At 42.6% G+C, this 18893-nt stretch overlaps 1 protein-coding gene across 2 annotated transcripts in view; it reads right to left on the bottom strand.

The window, feature by feature from the left end:
• Window positions 1–18893, bottom strand: part of ACSS3 (acyl-CoA synthetase short chain family member 3) — a 145602-nt gene that overhangs the window by 51161 nt on the left and 75548 nt on the right. For both annotated transcript variants that reach the window (XM_085871094.1, XM_085871095.1), the window contains exons 3-7: window positions 15448–15636; window positions 12055–12189; window positions 10920–11057; window positions 9875–9955; window positions 8654–8749 (exon numbers count right to left, since the gene is read on the bottom strand). In XM_085871094.1, the coding sequence (XP_085727220.1) occupies window positions 8654–8749; window positions 9875–9955; window positions 10920–11057; window positions 12055–12189; window positions 15448–15636 (639 nt within the window). The remainder of the gene's footprint in view (window positions 1–8653; window positions 8750–9874; window positions 9956–10919; window positions 11058–12054; window positions 12190–15447; window positions 15637–18893) is intronic.

Genomic DNA, 18893 nt, shown 5'->3' with positions numbered 1-18893 from the left:
GATGTCGGATAGATTCCTCAGGACTTCGTTCTAAGGCTTTTGTTACATATCATTTTCTTCCTGTTGACACTGTCCTATTTTTATTGGTGACAAGTGCATTACAGAGAGATTAATTTGTTACAAAAGTACTGGTTTTTGCTATTCGTGTCTCTGTACCCAGAGAACTGGCACTTTCTAACAATTCCATTGTTAGGAGAACTAGCACTTTTTCATGTTAGTAAAAACATCAACAAAAAACCATGAATACGCAAAAAATACGAATCCCCGAAGCACAGGGCCGCAAATATAGAAGCAGGTCACATTTTATGAACCGAAAATACGCGGGGTCCACGAATACGTGAATACGCAGGGTCCGCAACTAGTGGAACCACGAATGTAGGGGTCCGACTGTACATGCAACTTACTAATAATGGCTTTCAGGATAGTTCAAAAGTTGTGAACTTGCCTTTGAACTGTCTAGTCTGAATCCAATCACTACTTCCAATATCACTATAAATTGTCACTCAGGTGTGTTACAGGAAGGGTATTGCATCAATTAATATGCTATTCTTCAGATGGGACATTGAGCTGTGGTCTCATCTGCCCCCATTAATTGTTGATAGATGCTGAAGATGCCTCCTTGTCTTTTTAAAATGGAAAGCAATTGTTGGTGGAACCCTGGCCAAACTGTAAATTCCTTCCATATCCAAACATGAGGCTAATGCTTCTAGTTGTGGCCCCTGAGGCACTACAAGTGCAAAGAACCAGAAACCTACTGGGACATGAATTTATGTAAATGGCAGTCCCACAATGAACTTCTCACCTGTAACAACTGACATATGGAAACTGCAGTGTCTGTGCTACTCACATGCATACACACACAATTTGTCGATAAAATGCTCAGAATGTAATAAAGAAATGAAAATAAAGTAGGACATTTTGAGAAGTAGAAGGTATTATGATGTCGTTATTCAGTTGCTAGTTTTGCATGAAAATGTTGTCAGGTCGCTGCAAATGCCACCAATCTGGCATCAAACCTTCAGCCATATATTTTGAACCAGGTCAAAACGAATCGACTGCGGTTTGAGACAATTCAATGAAGTGCACCATTCGATAATAAAGCTTGCCCCTTCAGTTCTTCAAGAAAGTGCATGAAGTGCCTGAATTTCCTCCATGTTAAGGTGTACCAAGTTGAGTCAAAGGTTTTCACTCTTGCTAGAAGTATCACATTCTTGCATCCAGCTCACTATGGTGGACAATAAAGTTGAAAATCTCAAATATCACACAAAAAAATACACTGACAGCACACCATTATTCTCAGAGTTTTATCAACTAAGAGCCAATCACAGCATATTTATGTCATTAGAGAGGGATAGAAATGCACCCGAGTGATTTGTTTAAGGTATCTTAACCTGTAAAAATCATCAGTCCGAAGACACGACTCGGTTTAATTTAATTGTTCCTTCCACATTATGAATATCACTGCATGTTCCATATCCCTGCTCTTTCCATGTTTTATCCCTCTCCCTCCCCCACCCCACTCTGAAAGGTTTCTGCCAGGCACATGTGGTTCACCATCAACCCCCTTCTGGTGAAAGCTGCTCTCATTTGTTCCTCTTGTCCCTTTTTCCCACCTGTTGAACCAACTTCCACATTCTCTTCAATCTCATTCTTCCCTCCATGTCTTCAAAACAGCTGTTCACCACCATCTCAGATCGCCCCCAATCTAAAACCATTATCTTTTCTACCCCCGTTAACCCACCCCACTGTAATCCCTTGTCCTTCCAAATTTTCAGTTTTCCCTCCTGAGGGTTTCCTTCTGAATCCATCTTGTCCACCCCACACTTCATCATGTCCACCCTATGCATCCTCTCCTGCCCCTCATTCCTCCCCACACCGATTGTTTGTCCAAGTCTGCTTCTAACTTGGCCTTCAACCCTACAGGTGTCCCCCCCCGACCCCCCCTCTCTGAACTGTTCCTTTTGGGTCATTCCATGTCAAATCAGGCAAAAAAATGAAATTCTGCAGTGACCCCCTCAGATTTTCCTGAAAAAAATTCTCAAAGCTACCTTAACATATATGAGGAAGGTTTGCCAAGTTATAGCTCAAAATTCCAAGTAGTGTCCGAGATATGGCCCTACAAACACCCTTGGGGTGTTTCAATTCTGGCAGTCACGAGTTGCAGATTTGTATCTGAAGCATTTTTGGAGGGCTCTAAGTTCCAGAGTTTTACAGTGTTCTGAAAATTCACACAAATGGTGTCTATTAGTGAGGCTTTCAGAATCTGACATAAAAAAAATGTTCTACTTAAAATACTTTTTAAGATAAGTATTCTCAAAAGTAGTGATTTGTAATATGCAGTCAAAAAAATTTGAGTTTTCAAATTGTTGCCAACAGTCAGTTTATTCATCATGAAGAATTTTGTTGCCTGATTTACATAATCTAGTGACTGGATCATTTACACAAGAAAACTGAAACCTTTTGGAGCAAAATCTTGGGTGCTATCGGTGGCTGAACTTTGCTCCAGACTCAACGACACTGAAATTTACCCCGGTTTTACCCCAAGTGTTCACCATGTTGACAGTTACACAGCTCTTTTAAATTTTTGTCACTTAAAGACACATACATAGGCAAACTGTGGTAGAAAATTCAAGAGTTGTTTCAAAAATTCAACCATGTTAGAGAATCATTTTGGCTCATCGTGCCTGCACGAATACAGGTGTGCCCTCAGCTTCAATTAATCTCCACCATCTGGTAGATGGAACCTACCTGAGTTTAGCTTAAGCATTTGTTTTAATGCTGTACTTCAAAAATATCCCGAGACTCAGAATTAACCTACTATGTACTACAGGTCATCCACCTTCTGTCCACTTGGAAGTCAGCACCAGCAATGTATTGGACAAACCAGAGTTCATAGAACCCGTTACCCCACACAGTGTTACTTTAATTTCACTTGAATTTTAAAAACAATGATTTTAACGATCGTTAAAAAAAAAAATCCGAAAGTTTGGTGCTACATGGAAGGAGTCCTGAAAAGCACCCTTATACATTGTAATGGTATTACGTTGGTTTGCGTTTGCATATGAAGCGGGAGTTCCGCAGGTACAGCACATTATGGGTACGAGGTCGTGAAAGCACTACGCCATGATGATTCGGGTATGTGAATAAAAGATTGTTCTCTTCAAACATCTTCTACATCAGAACTTTACATGCTGGCAGCAGTTTTACGACACATACATTGAAGCCCATAATTGTAACAAGCCGTGCCTTTTGTAATCCTTTCCCGTGCCATTTGTAATCGGCTCATTCCTCGTCGACCCACGCAGCCACAGTTCACAATGGTGGACTTGACGGCAACTCCATGCCTAACGCAGCGGCGGCTTTGAAAATGTTTACACAGCGATTGGAGCTGTACTTTCAAGTTGGAGGCATTATGGAGAGAAACCAGACTAGGCCACTGATCCTGCTTCAAGTGGGACAGGAAGTCCTCAAACGGTACAACACATGGGCCTCAACGGATGAACAGTGGCAGCAACCCGCGTATATTTTCAATTGCTTCCTGGAACAAATGAAACCCTCGGATAATTTCAGCATCTGCCGACCGGAGCTTCGTCACTACAGCCAGAATATCGGTGAGTCACTGGACGCCTTTATCAGCCGGTGCAAGCTTCTCTCCCAGAAGTGCGATTTCAGCTCCAAACAAGAATACGATGACCGCTTGATAGGACAGATCATTGCGAGTACCCAAATCTCCGACTTTCAGAGAGCTTTTGACAAAACTAAAGCCCTTTACTCATGATGATGCCTTGAAACTGGGGCGCACATACAAAGCCTCTGCCACATACCTCAAACAGTTGCATACTATGAATGACTGTGCAAACAAAGCAGCTGACAACATAAGCGTCTCCGCTGTTCGCCCGAGACTTGGAAAGTGCAAAAACTGTAGGACCTCACACCCTCCAGCACATAACCAATGTCCTGCTCACAACGACACATGCAGATCGTGTGCTAAACTAGGCCATTGGGCCAAGTGATGTCTTACGACCAAGTTTTGACAACCGCACCCCCACAATTCCTGTTTCATATCCAAAAGCAAACGCAAACCAATGTAATACCATTACATACACCGATTGGATTAACCTTTAGTTAAATTAACCCATTAAACCTTGAGTTAAACTGAAGTATTGCAAAACTGGAGGTTCTTGGAAGTATAATGACAGACAATTTGTGAACTGCAGTGTTCAAGTGTATGATTAAATTTAAATATAATAAAGATTGTAAAAGTCATAAAATAAATTAATTCCGGGTTTTACCGCCATTTTATCCAGTGTATCACATCACCCGATCTAACATGTTACATTCTATCTTCATGAATGTTGTTTGTGTCCTTTATAACATCCTTAAAAACAGTAAGTTTCCTGCATTGAATAATTTTTCAATTTTTGTTTGGCTTCCAGACATCAGAAAGAGTAAAAATGTTGTCAAACTCTTCTCTGCGTATGCACGGTCGAGACGAATTCAGAGCCAAAGTACGTTAAAATGAGAAACTTGTCTTCCAACTCACATTCCGATTCGTGTTCAAAATATAACATTCAATTTAAATAACTTCTTCCTCGATCTTAAACTGATAAGATAGACAGGCAGACAGATATGAATCAATTGCTTAACCCCGCTTTTCACTTCACGTGCAAGTGGTAAAAGAAAATGGACAAAGGGGCGGGAGGGGGGAGGGATGCGGACTTGGAATTGGGAGTGGGGGAGGGATGTGGAATTGTAGTTGGGAGGGTGAGGGAAGTGGAATTGGATTGGGGAGGGGGGGAGGGATGTGGAATTGTAGTTGGGAGGGTGAGGGAAACGGAATTGGATTTGGGAGTGGGGGAGGGATGTGGAATTGTAGTTGGGAGGGTGAGGGAAGTGGAATTGGATTTGGGAGTGGGGGAGGGATGTGGAATTGTAGTTGGGAGAGTGAGGGAAACGGAATTGGATTTGGGAGTGGGGAGGGATGCGGACTTGGAATTGGGAGTGGGGGAAGGATGCAGACTTGGAATTGTGAGTGGGGGAGGGATGTGGAATTGTAGTTGGGAGGGGTGAGAGAAGTGAAATTGGATTTGGGAGGGGGAGGGATACGGAATTGGCATTGAGAGGGAGGAAGGATGCAAACTTGGAGTTGGGAGGGGGGATAGATGTGGAATTGGAGTTGGGAGGTGGGGGGAAGGGATGCGGGCATGGAGTTATGAGGGGGGAAGGATGCGGAATTTTAGTTGGGAGGGGGCGAGATGTAAAATTGGAGTTGGGAAGGGAGGGGGAAGGGATGCGGACATAGAGTTGTGAGGGGAGGGATGCCGACTTGGAGTTGGGCTTGGAGAGGGATGCGGATTTGGAATTGGGAGGGATGCGGACTTGGAATTGGGAGGGATGCGGACTTGGAATTGGGAGAGGGGAGGGATGCGGACTTGGAATTTGGAGGGGGAAGGATTCGGACTTGGAATTTGGAGGGGGAAGGATGCGGACTTGGAATTGGGAAGGGAGAGGGATGCGGACTTGGAATTGGGAGGGGAGAGGGATGCGGACTTGGAATTGGGAGGGGAGAGGGATGCGGACTTGGAATTGGGAGGGGAGAGAGATGCGGACTTGGAGTTGGGCATGGAGGGACTGCGGATTTGGAGTTGGGAGGGGGGCAAGATGTGGACTTGGAATTGGGGGATGTGGAATTGTTAGGAGGGGGAGGGATGTGGACATGGAGTTGTGAGGGGGGAGGGATGCCAACTTGGAGTTAGGCATGGAGGGGGATGCGGGATTTGGAGTTGGGAGAGGGGCAGGGATGCGGACTTGAAATGGGGAGGGCTGGAGGGATGCTTAATTGGAGTTGGGAGGGTGGAGAGATGCGGATGGGAGTTGGGAAAGGAAGGGGAAGGGATGCGGATGTGGAGTTGTGAGGGGCAGGCAGGGATGCCGACTTGGAGTTAGGAGTGGGGGGAGGGGGGAAGGTGAAGGATGCGGAATTTGAGTTGGGAGAGGGGGAGGCATGCGGATGTGGAGTTGTGCGGGTGCAGGCAGGGATGCCGACTTGGAGTTGGGAGTGGGGGGAGGTGACGGATGCGGAATTTGAGTTGGGAGAGGGGGAGGCATGCGCACTTGGAATTGGGAGGAGGGGAGGGATGCAGAATTGTAGTTTGGAGGGGGAGGGTTGTGAAATTGGAATGGAGAAAGGGGGAGGGAGGGATGCAGACATGGAGTTGTGAGGGGGAGGGATGCGGAATTGTAATTGGGAGGGGGGGGCGAGATGCAGAATGGAAGTTTGGAAGGAGGAAGGGATGCGGACATGCAGATGTTAAGGGGAAGGGATGCAGACATGCAGTTAAGGGGGAGGGATGCAGAATTGTAGTTGGATGTGGAGAGGGATGCGGACTTGGAGTTTGGAGGAGGGAGGGATGCAGACATGGAATTGGGAGGGGCAGAGGGATGCAGAATTGTAGTTGGAAGGGAGGAGGAATGCAGAATTAGAGTTTGAAGGGGGGAGGGAAGGGATGCAGCATGGAGTTGTGAGGGAGGGGGGATACAGATATGGAGTTGGGAGGGGGAGTAATGCAGAATTGGAAATGGAGTTGGGAGGGGGAAGGAAGCGGACTTGGAAGTGGGAGTTGTGAAGGCGGAGTGATGTGGACATGGAGTTGTGAGGGGGAGGGATGTCGACTTGGAGTTGGGCATGGAGAGGGATGTGAATTTGGAGTTGGGAGGGGGAGTAATGCAATATCGGATTTGGAGTTGGAGTTGGGAGAGGAGGTAGGGATGTGGAATTTGAGTTGAGAGAGGGGGAGGGATGCGGAATTTGAGTTGAGAGAGGAAGGAGGGATGCAGACTTGGAATTGGGAGGGGGGAGGATGCCAAATTGTAGTTGGGAAGGGGGAGGAATGTGGATTTGGAGTTGTGAGTGGGGAGTAATGCAGAATTGTGTTGGAGTTGGAAGAGATGGGAGGGATGCAGAATTTGAGTTGGGTGTAGGGGGAGGGATGTGGACTTGGAGAAGAAAGGGATTGAAGACTCAGTCACATTTTACATTACACGGAATTTCCACGGTTCCCTGCCATTATGCTGTCAAAAGACATTCCTGACAAAGTCTTTAAATACTGTTCTACTCTCTGTTGGAAACGAATTCCCTTATAACAGCCCGGTGGAATCGTGTCATCTGCAAGTAAACTAATAAGACAGATGGACAGACAGACAGACAGGACAGATATGAACCAATTGCTTAACCCCACTTCTCGCTTCGTGTGCGCAGGGTAATAATTGCCTAAAACACATTATTTTACCTCCGGGTTCATTCGCTTTCTTCCAATTACAAGATAAATCATGGAATCCATCACCGTTAATGTAATATCCTTCCTTTTCTCTAACGGCCTCATCTCAGGCCATTAATTTGGTTTCTTACCAAGTCACTTAATCCTGGACATACTGTTGCGGTCCCCTTGGTTATATATTGAACATTTGACACAATCTAGCACCTTTCCTTGCTTTACAAACTCTCAGCTTACAGCTTCCAAGGCTATTTCCCCTCGTGGCTCACTGACTTCCTCCACTCCCGCAATCAGCACACGACTCTCAAAGGGATCCTCTCATCTACTCTCCTTTTAGACTTTAGAGGATGGAGTTCCCCAAGGGAGTGTTGTGGGCCCAGTCCTGTTCCTCATTTTCATTAGCAATCTTCATGAATATCTGGAAATCCCTCCTTATCTTTTTGCTCAGGACTCCACCCTCTGTCATAGCATCCAACATCCTTTAGACAGGCAGGCAGAAATCTCTCCACAAACGTAGATTGAATCAGTAGATGATACAACACTTAGAATATATCTTTCTATCCTGGCAAATATTACGCTCTCACTTTCTCTCTCTCAAAGAACCATCTGGTGAATCCTCCCATCTATTTCCTTGATATACAGTACCTCTGAAAGATGTTCACACTCAGACACTTTTGGGCCTCATCATTAAACCCAATATCCCTTGGGTAAAACACATTTCAGAGGTGTTCTCCAATGCCAGCGGCTGACTGGGCATCCTACCATCGTGCAAAGTCTTCTTGGCAAAGCCAAAATTCTAACAAACTACAAGGCCTTAATCTGCAGACAGATGGAATACTGTTATCCCCTTTGGGTCTACTGACCCTGCTTCACAGCTTTCACGTTTTGATACCATGCAGTCTAAGGCCCTTATAATCATTGGAATCTCCCGTGGTGAAACTGAATCTTTGGGCCTGTTAGTGTATTGCAGATAACTTGGTGGCCTCTGTCTTCTACTGAACCACTTTCTGGTCTTGAACCCTCTGCTCTTTTGGTGCTTTGTCTCTTCTCAGACCCTCCATCCGCAGTTTCCATCCCTATTCTTTCAGCCCCTTACTTCTTGTGCTTGAGCTTACATGCAGCTTGTTCACCTCTTGTGTCTGCCTCCCCACTCTCCCCTCCCTTTACTCCCCCATTCTTCCTTCAAGTGTCTATCTGTCCCACCATTAATACGTTTCCCCACTTTCGCCTGTGTTCTAGCTGTTCTGTTATTTTCAGCACTTTGTTCAAGCTCTTCCAGGAGCCTCGACTTGATATTGAACAAAAATAAACTGCAATATTAAAATATCCCAGAAAATGAATGGAGCATACAGTTGTAGTCCAGTAGTTGAGAGACCCACCTCATACAGTACACTCGTGTTGCCATGCAGGAGAGGACCATAGCAGATGTAGGAATGGCCAACGACCCAGCCGAGGTCAGACGCAGCCCACCAAACCTGAGAAGGGAGAAGGGAACATTGTATGAACCTCCTGTATACAGAAACAAGACAGCAACCAAGCAACTTTATGCTTTCTTAAGTCTCAGCCAAATTACCAGTCTTCCCTTTGTGTGAAGAATCAAAGCACATTGCAATCAAAGTCCAACTAACACCTGTACTTGAGGCACCCATTATGCTAATGATATGTCTGCCTTTGTGTTTTCTGCTTATTTTCTCTTCATCTTTCTGTCCTTGCTTGTTTTCTTGCTTTTTCTTCATATTTATATTTTTATTTCTACCTTCGCCTATTCATATCGATACAAGTAAGGGATTTGCAAAAAAAAAGTTAATAGAAACTTTTTTGGCTTGTTGATGAAGGCTGAAGGAAGAAACAGCACTGTCCAACACTGGTGTCAACATAAACGTTTGCAAATGTACGTGACCACAATGTCCCCTTCCCTCCCCCCCCCCCCCCCCTTTAGGATCATGGTCTGTGATGATGCTTGCGGCGATTTCTTCATTCCAGTTTTGAAAGCAAGTGCACACCAATACCTCAAAAGCAGTCCAATTATTTTAACCTGACTCAAAATAATTGTTCCCTAACCTTACTCATGCGTCAATCCCATGATCGTTTGGTTGTTATTTCTGCAATGCAGATTTGATATTGCTCAACACCATGGTGTTGTGTTGTGGAAACAAAATGAACTTACGAAACAAGGTTAATGTAATAATTAATGAAAAGCACAAAATTATTGATTTTGTTTTTTTTAAGCAGTTGTTGAAATGTCTCCCTTTTGGATAGTTAAACATCTGATAAATTATATAAACGATTTCGAGCATGATATCACAAAAAGTTATGGATGGATTCGGACGAAACTTGGTGGATGAGTTGGGTAAGTGACAAGAGCAAGCTGAATAAAATTTGGCTAATGTACAGATGTAGATTCGGCCTATCAGTGGGATACAAAACGTAAACTGTTCAACCTGGTGGGGGTATGCGCTCCACCGCGTGCTGTTCTTGTTTTCCATGCATCGGGTTGCCTTCGCTCTTAAGTCACCCACTCATCGAATGAGCAATTTTGATGCACTTTAAAGGCCCATGAACAGTAAGATGACACCTTTCTTGGGGTGATTTTGTTTTACCTGTCCAGGCTGCAAGCCATAAATTGCTGACATACTCCAATGAAGCATAACAGCATGTCCTCCTGTGGTACGCACTGTACCCTGCAACAACAAAAAAACACCTGTATCAAAATATGATGCAATGTAGTTTTATACAATGAACGCATTCACAAATATTTTGCAATAAAGTTATTTTGTAAGGATAGTGAGGCATGGGCATTACTATCTATGATCCTTATCAACTGCTTTTTTGAGCTCCAGGTGGTGAAAAGCCAGCCTTCTACCACCTCCTTTTTCATTTAATCATCTTCATTTAATCATATTCAGTTCCACAAGCATTCTGAAATTACCATCACAGTTATGAAGTAAACTACCCTATTTATTTGGTATGAAGGTTGAACTTATGATATTGACTTTGTGAGCCGGATGTCTGGGTCGGGCCTGGGGAGTCATGAATTCACTGGATCATGGGGTGTGGCGCTGTCATTAGCTATGCGGGACGATGAAAGTCTGAGTCTTCAGGTCCTTGGTGCTTCCAGTCTTGCCCTATGGATGTGAGACTTGGACTCTGGCCAGGGATCTGAGACAGAGACTTAACTCCTTTGGTACCAGGTCTCTTCAGAGAATCCTTGGGTATCGCTGGTTGGACTTTGTGTCCAACGAGCGGTTGCTGAGAGAGACTCAAATGAGATTTGTTACCTGCATCGTCCATGAGCATCAGCTGTGGCTGTATGGACATGTGGCTCATTTTCCTGACGCTGATCTTGCTTACCAGATTCTCTCAGCGAGGGAGCCTCATGAGTGGAGGAGGCCAACGGTCCAACCCCGTGCCTCATGGTTTCAGGTTGATCAGCATCTCAAGGAGATAGGGATGGGCCAGGCATCTGCCTGGGGGATGGCCAGACGGAGGCCCCTGGAGTACCAGCGGAATGTGGGCGCAGTGCCACTTTGCTCCGGTGCATGCTCCCATACCAACCTCACCCAATTTATGATACTTTGAGGCCTTTTGAACTTCCTTAAAGTATTTCTTGAGTATCTTACAAAAAAAACAGCATCACAATGCCACCTTTGGGTCTCCAGTAGTCCCTGATGTGTAGAGGATGTACAATGGATGGTCTGATGGAACAGGAATGCAGTCAATGGGATGTGCTGAGTCTATTTCTTCCTGCCAGCACAAGTACTTGTTTCCTAAAGAAACTGTTTCCTGTAAACAAGCACAGCTGTTACTATTTCTGATCATGTTACATATTTGCAAAAAAATTTTGAAAGAATACAAACTCAAAATAGCTCAAAAAAATAAGATTTAGACAGGATGCAGTTCGGTATGACATTTTCTTGAAAAACAAATTATGAACTGGAGGAAAGAGGGGAATATAAAAAAGCAATCATGGAAATAGAAACAAGAAAACAACGTCATGCAGAGCATGCTACTTACAAAATCCATAAAACAAATTTGACCTCAAAAATATTTGGTGGTCGAGAATTCAATGAGCAAATATGCAACTCTTCAAATTTCAAGTGAATGAGATGAAAATTGCCAATTTTTGAAATTCAGCCGATGTTGACCTTTTGGCCGATGTTGACCTTTTGGCCGATGTGGACCTCAAAAAATAATTGCTGGTTGAATTCAGTGACGTGAAATATAAATCCTCTTGAAATTTCAAGTCAATCGAATGAAAATTGAGGATTTTAGAAATAAACCTTAGTTGTTGACCTTGGGACTATGTTGACCTTTTCATCGACATTGACCTCAACAATAATTGGCTGGTTTAATTCAGTGAGCTGAAATATAAATCCTCTTCAAATTTCAAGCCAATTGGATGAAAATTGAGGATTTTAGAAATGTCACCTAAGTTGTTGACCTTTGGCCTAGGTCGACCTTTTGACCACAAAAACAATTGACTTCTTCCTTATGACAAACTCTACCATGTGGTGAAGTTTCGTGAAGATCGGTTTAAAATTGTGACCTGTAGGCGATAAACAGACAGACAGACAGACTAACAAAATTGACTAACCAATATACTTGAAAAATCTTCAATTTTGCAAGTAATGAAGTCAAGCAAGTGCTGTGCCAAGGGAATCAATGGCAAACAGTCTTACAACAAGTTTAAGATGAAGTCAGTTACATTCAAATTCTGAACTGCTCTCCAATTCCCCTTTCCAGCAGTAACACTAATTTCCTTTGTGACAAGGTGTATTACCATTTGTGGGCGGTTGTAAAAAAGGACCTTGTCTGGCTTGTGCGCTGCCATTGCAAGAGCAGCTTCCACAAGGGGCTTGTAAGCCACCCTCCGGGCTAGTTCAATCCCAAACGAGGCTGTCACGATGATCTTTGGCTTCAGGTGCATAAAAAGACAAGAAAAGAAATGTCAAACGATAACATCTTATTCGGCACAGCATTGTTTAACATTGCAAAAGAGCTGCAATGAACACAATTTCAATGATGATTTTACCTTAATCAGAGGCATTTATAGAAATTGTAAATCATTCATCCATTAAAGAGATTGATTCCTGTTTTATTTCAACGAAACATGATGAAAGTGAAACAAAAACTACACCTGGAACTGTATAAACAAATGTATTATTACTGATTATTATATGCACAATGGGGCAAAGAGTGACTTTAAGATAATAACCTCACTTCCAAAACAGGATGGCCGAGAGGTACACACACTCGCCTCTAAGCTGTCTCGCCAGGTTTGAATACTGACCCAGCTATAAACTGCCATCCCGGTGTTTCACAGGCAGGGTGATTCATCAATGTTTGTGTCATCCCTCGGAGGGATGTTGAATTGGGCATCTCATCTATTCGCATTAGTTGGTGGACGTTAAAGATCCCTACGGTGTCCTTCATGAAGATTAGACGACGAGTTGTTGCCGGCAGCATGGAGAAATTTTAAATTCCTGCCATAACCTAGAGAGGGCACTGCATCAGTGGCACAGCGATGGCCTCGGCCAATTATGCTACCCTGAAGCCTTGTGCTGGGTACGAAAAAATAAGAAGACTGCCAAATCAAATTGCTGGGAAAAAAATAACAGGCCACAAAAAAAGGTCTCATGGATGTACAATAATTAAACCACAGGATGGCTTCCATCAAGCCCCTCGAGGAGGTCTTTGAATTGAGCAATTTGATTTTCCAAAACTGAAATCCGTTGGCCAATATATCTCCATACACGCATTATATTACTCTGAGGGGCATTCAAAAGGCTCGATGAATGAGCTATTCACAATGGAGGACAGTTTTTGCTCCTAAAAAATGATATCTACAGGATTTGTTTTATTATAATATAAATCCTGGTGTTGGCTTAATAATTAGGGAGGCTGGCTTGGGATCTTCAGGTCCAGAGTTTGAGCGTCCTGTGTACCGTTGAATTTGCACCAGGTGGGGTTGATTCAGCCTGTCATCCTTCTGAAGTCATCATCCTTCCAAGGTTGGCAAAATGAGTTCCAGTGTATTGATAATAGGGGCATTACATCAGCAGCACAGCCATACCCTCAGCCAATGATGCAACCTGCAGTCTTGTGCTGCATACATGGGAGGAGGATTTGTTTCATTACCCTCGCCAAAGGGGAAGGTATTGCATTTGGGACAGTTTGTTTGTCTGTCTGCACAGAACTTTAGTGTTTTTCTCCGCAACCACTTGTCGGATTGGCATGAAATTTTCACCATTTGGGCGACTACTCATGTACAATCTCATAATGATAATTATGACATCATAGATAAAGTGGTCTGGCAACTAGAAATTGGAAAATTTCCCAAGAAAAATGGGAAAAAATTGGACCTCTGTATCTCTGAAACCACACCATGGAAAAAAAATTAAACTTCGCACATGGCAAGTACTCCTCATAGGGAATGAGTGTGATATTTTATGACATCTTTATGACGTCATAATTGCATGTGTAGAACACTACATCTGATCAGTACGAAAAAATTTTAGGCATCATTTGGGGATAAAATGGTCCACAGAAAAAAAAAAAAGATTGATGATGTCATCGGTCACGTGATTCAGCAGCCACATTGTTTGTTTGTTTCTTTTTTTAGAAAAAACCTTCTAAAATCTTCTTCTCTGAAGTGGCTCAACAGATCATGGAGAAACTTTACACATAAGATCGTCTATCTATGAGGAGCAAAAGGTTCACACATATGACGTCATAGGTAACATGGTTTTGCAGCCATGTTGGATTTGCCCTAACACCTATTAACAAAATCTTCTTCTCGAGAACGGCTGGACAGATCGAGAAGGGACTCCACACAAATGTTTCCCAAGCCGTGGGTGTACAAGTTTGTTAAGGAATAATTGATAGGTCACATGGTTTGGCAGCCATATTGCATTGAAGAAAAATATTAAATAATATTTTCTCTGGAACTGCTTAATCAATTGATGTAAAACTTCAAAATTACGATCTAGTTGTGATGGGGAATAAAACTTTTAAATTTCAACTTGATTGGACACATGGTCAGGCAGCCATAATTATTTAATTTTTAGATCTGGGTTCTTGTTTTTTGATTTTGATTTTTATTTTAAATAAGGCTCCCTTGGCTCTGCTTGGTTGGGTTTGAGAGTAGAGGAGTAGCAGCTGAAATGCAAATCCTATCCAGGTTCCTCCTCATGACTTCATCTTTGCTTTTTGATTGTTAAGGTTCCATCTGATTACTCCAATGCAGAACTGCAACTATTTAGTCTTCCATTTGATTTGAATTTATTTTAATCCCTTTCTGAATTAAGGTAAATAGTTATGAAAAACGTCATGGGTCAGGGTCAGGGTCAGGTGTCCGATCAAAGTGGGGTTGCATCAAAGTGGGACATCTTGGTACCCGGTCATCACTACCAGCAATGATAAAGTGGCAGTTAAAATTATGTAACACAGCAGTACACAAACACCACACAAAATACACCACACAAAAAAGTCCTGGCGAGAGTCTGCAATCTCTGATTGCTCTTTATCTTGTTTTATTGGGGGTTTTTTTGGCCTCTTTATCTACTTTTTGGTACAGGATGTATCTTATTCATACATTTTGAACGCCCACATAACATCCAAATCTTTGGAGTATCCTTTGGTTCCTGAAAATAAAACAAAAATTTATGTTTCACGGCACATTTTTGATTTGAGTTTTGTACTGAAAAAATTTCGAGCAAAAATAGATTTGACAAATTTTGTCATTTGTGATCATGGATGTTGGGTTGGCTTCTCTGATAGGAATAATGATTGGTGTCGCACAACCATTCAACTTCATATATGTTAAATTAAAATTAAAAATTACCACTATTGTAGAGAGAGAAAAACTACTCAAAGGACACCAAAAAAATCTCTGGTATCAAATACATAAAACAACAAAGTAAACTACAATCCACAATTACATTATCATGAAGAATAAATAGATTAAACATAAACTTAGCACACGACAGAAATATTTTGAATCTTCTCAAATAAGCGAGGCTCTCACCAAGTAAAAGCATAAGGAAAAGACTGGAGATTCAAAGACAGACTAGAATGTGAAGTTTAACATTTTCTGTTATTTCCATTTATATAATTTCCTCAGATTTAAGATGTCTTCAGAATGCCGTCAAGATAAATATTCTGGGCCACAGACCTTGGCATGATTGATGCGACTAGCAAGCTCACGTGAGGCAAAGCCTCCGAACACAAGGCTGTGTATTGCCCCGATGCGTGAGCATGCTAGCATTGTGTACATGGCTTGCGGAATCATGGGCATGTAGATGGCAACACGATCCCCTTTCTCCACACCGTGCCGCCGAAGGACGTGTGCAAGTCTCGACACCTGCAGAGCATGAGAAAATTGGTCCTGAGCTCAGCTCACCTACAACCATGCATCCAGGGATATCTTACCATCATTTGTGCATCCAGGCAATTACAACTTAGTAACTAGAAAAACACTCTGTAGAGCGCATACCTCCGCCAGGATTAGCAGTTTACGTTTTGTATCCCATTGACAGGCTGGATCTGCATCCAGACCTGAACCAAAATCGAATTGGCTTGTTCTTGTCACCTAACCAATTCATCCACCAAGTTTTGTCAGAACCAGTCCCTAACTTCTTGAAATATCGTGCTATACGTATATTGTTTTGGTCCGATCTCTCAATTATGAAATGATTACAGAAAAAATGCCAGTATCCAGATTGGGATCTTCACCAAAATCTAATACATTTTTCCTCATCACACCCAACGTGTCCACCAGATTTCGTCTGAATCCATCCACAACTTTTTGAGATATCCTGCTCACAGACAGACAGAAAGACAGACAGAGGTGAAAACATAACCTCCGTCCACCTTCAGTGGCAGAGGTAACTAGGACGGCACTCGGGAAAGTACATAATTCTACCAGGATTAACAGTTTACATTTTGTATCCCACCGATAAGCCAGATGTGCATGCGGATCTTAACCAAAATCAGCTTGGTCTTGTCACCTACCCACCTCGCCATCAAGTTTTGTCATAACCCATCTACAACGTTTTTGAAATGTCATGCCATATACAGTTTTTGGCCCGATTTCTCTTCACTTTAAAAAAGAAAAAGTTGTTATAAAAAGAATCACTTCAAAAATTCTCGTAACTGCTCACAAACAAACAAACAGACAAACAGGGGTCAATACAGGAGTAATGAGAAAGCATCCCAAAATGCAAAGGCCATCCACATCCGCTTTGTACGCGAACTAAAATGGACAAACACAACAGCGAAAAGAAATGTTAAATTTATTAATTTGTGTTCTCCATATTCTCAGAAAACAAAAGGTTTGTTGAAAATTTGATGATGAAGCTTAAATGGTAAAAGAGTTATTGCCTGGACAGACAGACAGATAGACACAAAAAGCAGTCATACACCGGTACATGTAAAATCAGTCACTGCGACCTTGACCTTCAGACGTTAAAAACCATCCAGGCTTCCATAGCGTTGGATTGGTGAACCAATTCAGTGAGCCAACATGCAAATTCTGTTCAAATTTCAAGTCAATCAGATGAAAACTGACGATTTTATGCAACCTTGACCTTTGACATAAAAAAAAAAACAATAGGGTCCTAGTTTTTGATTAGTGAACCAATATGCAAACTCTATTCAAATTTAAAGTCTATCTGATGAAAAATAACGATTTCGGGCAACCTTGACCTCTTGACCCAATTATTAATTAGTCTTCTCCATGCTCTCATAATAAAAGATTTGTTGAAAATTTGATGACAAATGCTGGAATGGTAAAACACATTATAGCCTGGACAGACGCATGCATGCACGCACGCACGCACACGTCTCCTGTTACACGGGTGGATAAACCAATAATAATGTTCAATTCAATGCTGAATCAGGCCAGAAACAGGTAGATAGTACTTCATTGGGAACATTCGGAAATGGTGCAAGAAAGGAATCAGTAAACTCCTGAGAAAACTTCCCAGTAAACTTCCGAGAAAACAAAAAAAATCGTTGCGGCGTTTTATGTAGTCCCCCACAGAGCGGCGCTCAGCCCCACTCTCGTGCGCTCAGTGGCCCACACTGTGGGAGAAAGAGACCCTCACCTCATGCAGCCTCGTGGGAGTCCCACTGGGGCCACATGGATCCTACCACCCCTCCTGTTGCCTGATCCACATGGCCATCGGTGCTGCTCTCTTATCTGAGCCATGTGGAGCTTTGGTGCTGTTATTTGTTATTAAAGGAAAATAGATTACAATGGGGAAAACCACAATAAACATCAAGGTAGGCAGGGATATGGGTGTGTAAACACGGGCATAGGCTGGGAGGGAAGACAAAGGGAACTTCATGAAAATAAACTCGACCACTGCCTGTGATACATATATTGCGTACACATGTGTTAAACATGCACAAACTAGCATCATCTCAACTCAATTACCCCGAAGCCATATCCGTAACAATATATATATATATATATATATATATATATATATATATATATATATATATATATATATATATATATATATAATATCATAATACACGATAACACAAAATAAAGTTGCCTCCGCTGACCACTCCAGTCGGGAGCGACTGTTTCTGATTCAATAAATTTTAACAGAAAGGACCGGCATTCATGAATAAAGAACAGTGCAAGTTTTTTTGATTTAGAGTTTGGAATGATTTAAGTGGTATTAAATTTCTACAAACAAATTGCTCCATTCACATATGTTTTGCCTTTGTAGGTCCAGAAGCTGTTTATTTGAATTTGGATTAACAGTGAGGCCCAGTGCAGCTTCATAGTTTGGTACATTTAATTACCTCGTCCGGCTCGCATGATGGTTTCAGAGTGGTCGTCCTACCCACCTGTCAATCCATCATTTGTCCCATACTCTGTGCAGAGCGTTGATGCTGCCTAAGCAGTCTCCTTGGCTATTGCACACAATCCTGGACAGGGAGCCACTCCGACACAGGATACCAGCAAGCTGGTACTCATTTTGCTGACCTCGGAAGGATGACAGGCTGAGTCAACCCCACCTGGTATTAATTCAACAGCCAAGTGGGATTTGAACTCAGGACCCCAAGCCCACCACCCAAACCTTTAAGCCAACACCAGGCATGTCAACTACAATGCATCAATGAATTTCCCCAATAAAACTTTTCAAACTAGAACGGCACTTGGTGGAGCACATCCCCTTGCCAGGCTGAACAGTTTACGTTTTGTATCCCACTGATAGGCTGGATCTGCATCCGGACCTGCACCAAAATCTAATCGGCTTGTTCTCGTCATCTAACCCACTCATTCACCAAGTATTGTCATAACCCGTCCATAACCTTTTGAAATATCATGCTACATATCGTTTTTGGCACAATCTCTCCATTGTGAAGAATCGCTTTAAAAATTCTCCTATCCAGATCTGGATCCGTACCAAGATCTAATCAATTCACCCTTGTAACAGACACACAACGTCTCCACAAAGTTTCATCTGAATCCGTTCATAACTTTTTGAGATATCCCACTTACAAACAAACAAGACAGACAAATCAGGATGAAAACATAACCTCCATCCACCTTGGGTGGCGGAGGTACTGAATTTTTTCCAAAACTAACAAAAATAC

The sequence above is a fragment of the Eptatretus burgeri genome, chromosome 2 (genome assembly GCF_056783735.1).
Source record: "Eptatretus burgeri isolate ZD-2024b chromosome 2, Ebu_testis_v1, whole genome shotgun sequence".
Classification (NCBI taxonomy): Eukaryota; Metazoa; Chordata; class Myxini; order Myxiniformes; family Myxinidae; genus Eptatretus; species Eptatretus burgeri.
Note: the sequence above shows the minus strand (reverse complement) of the source record. Positions and strands in the feature narration are given on the sequence as shown.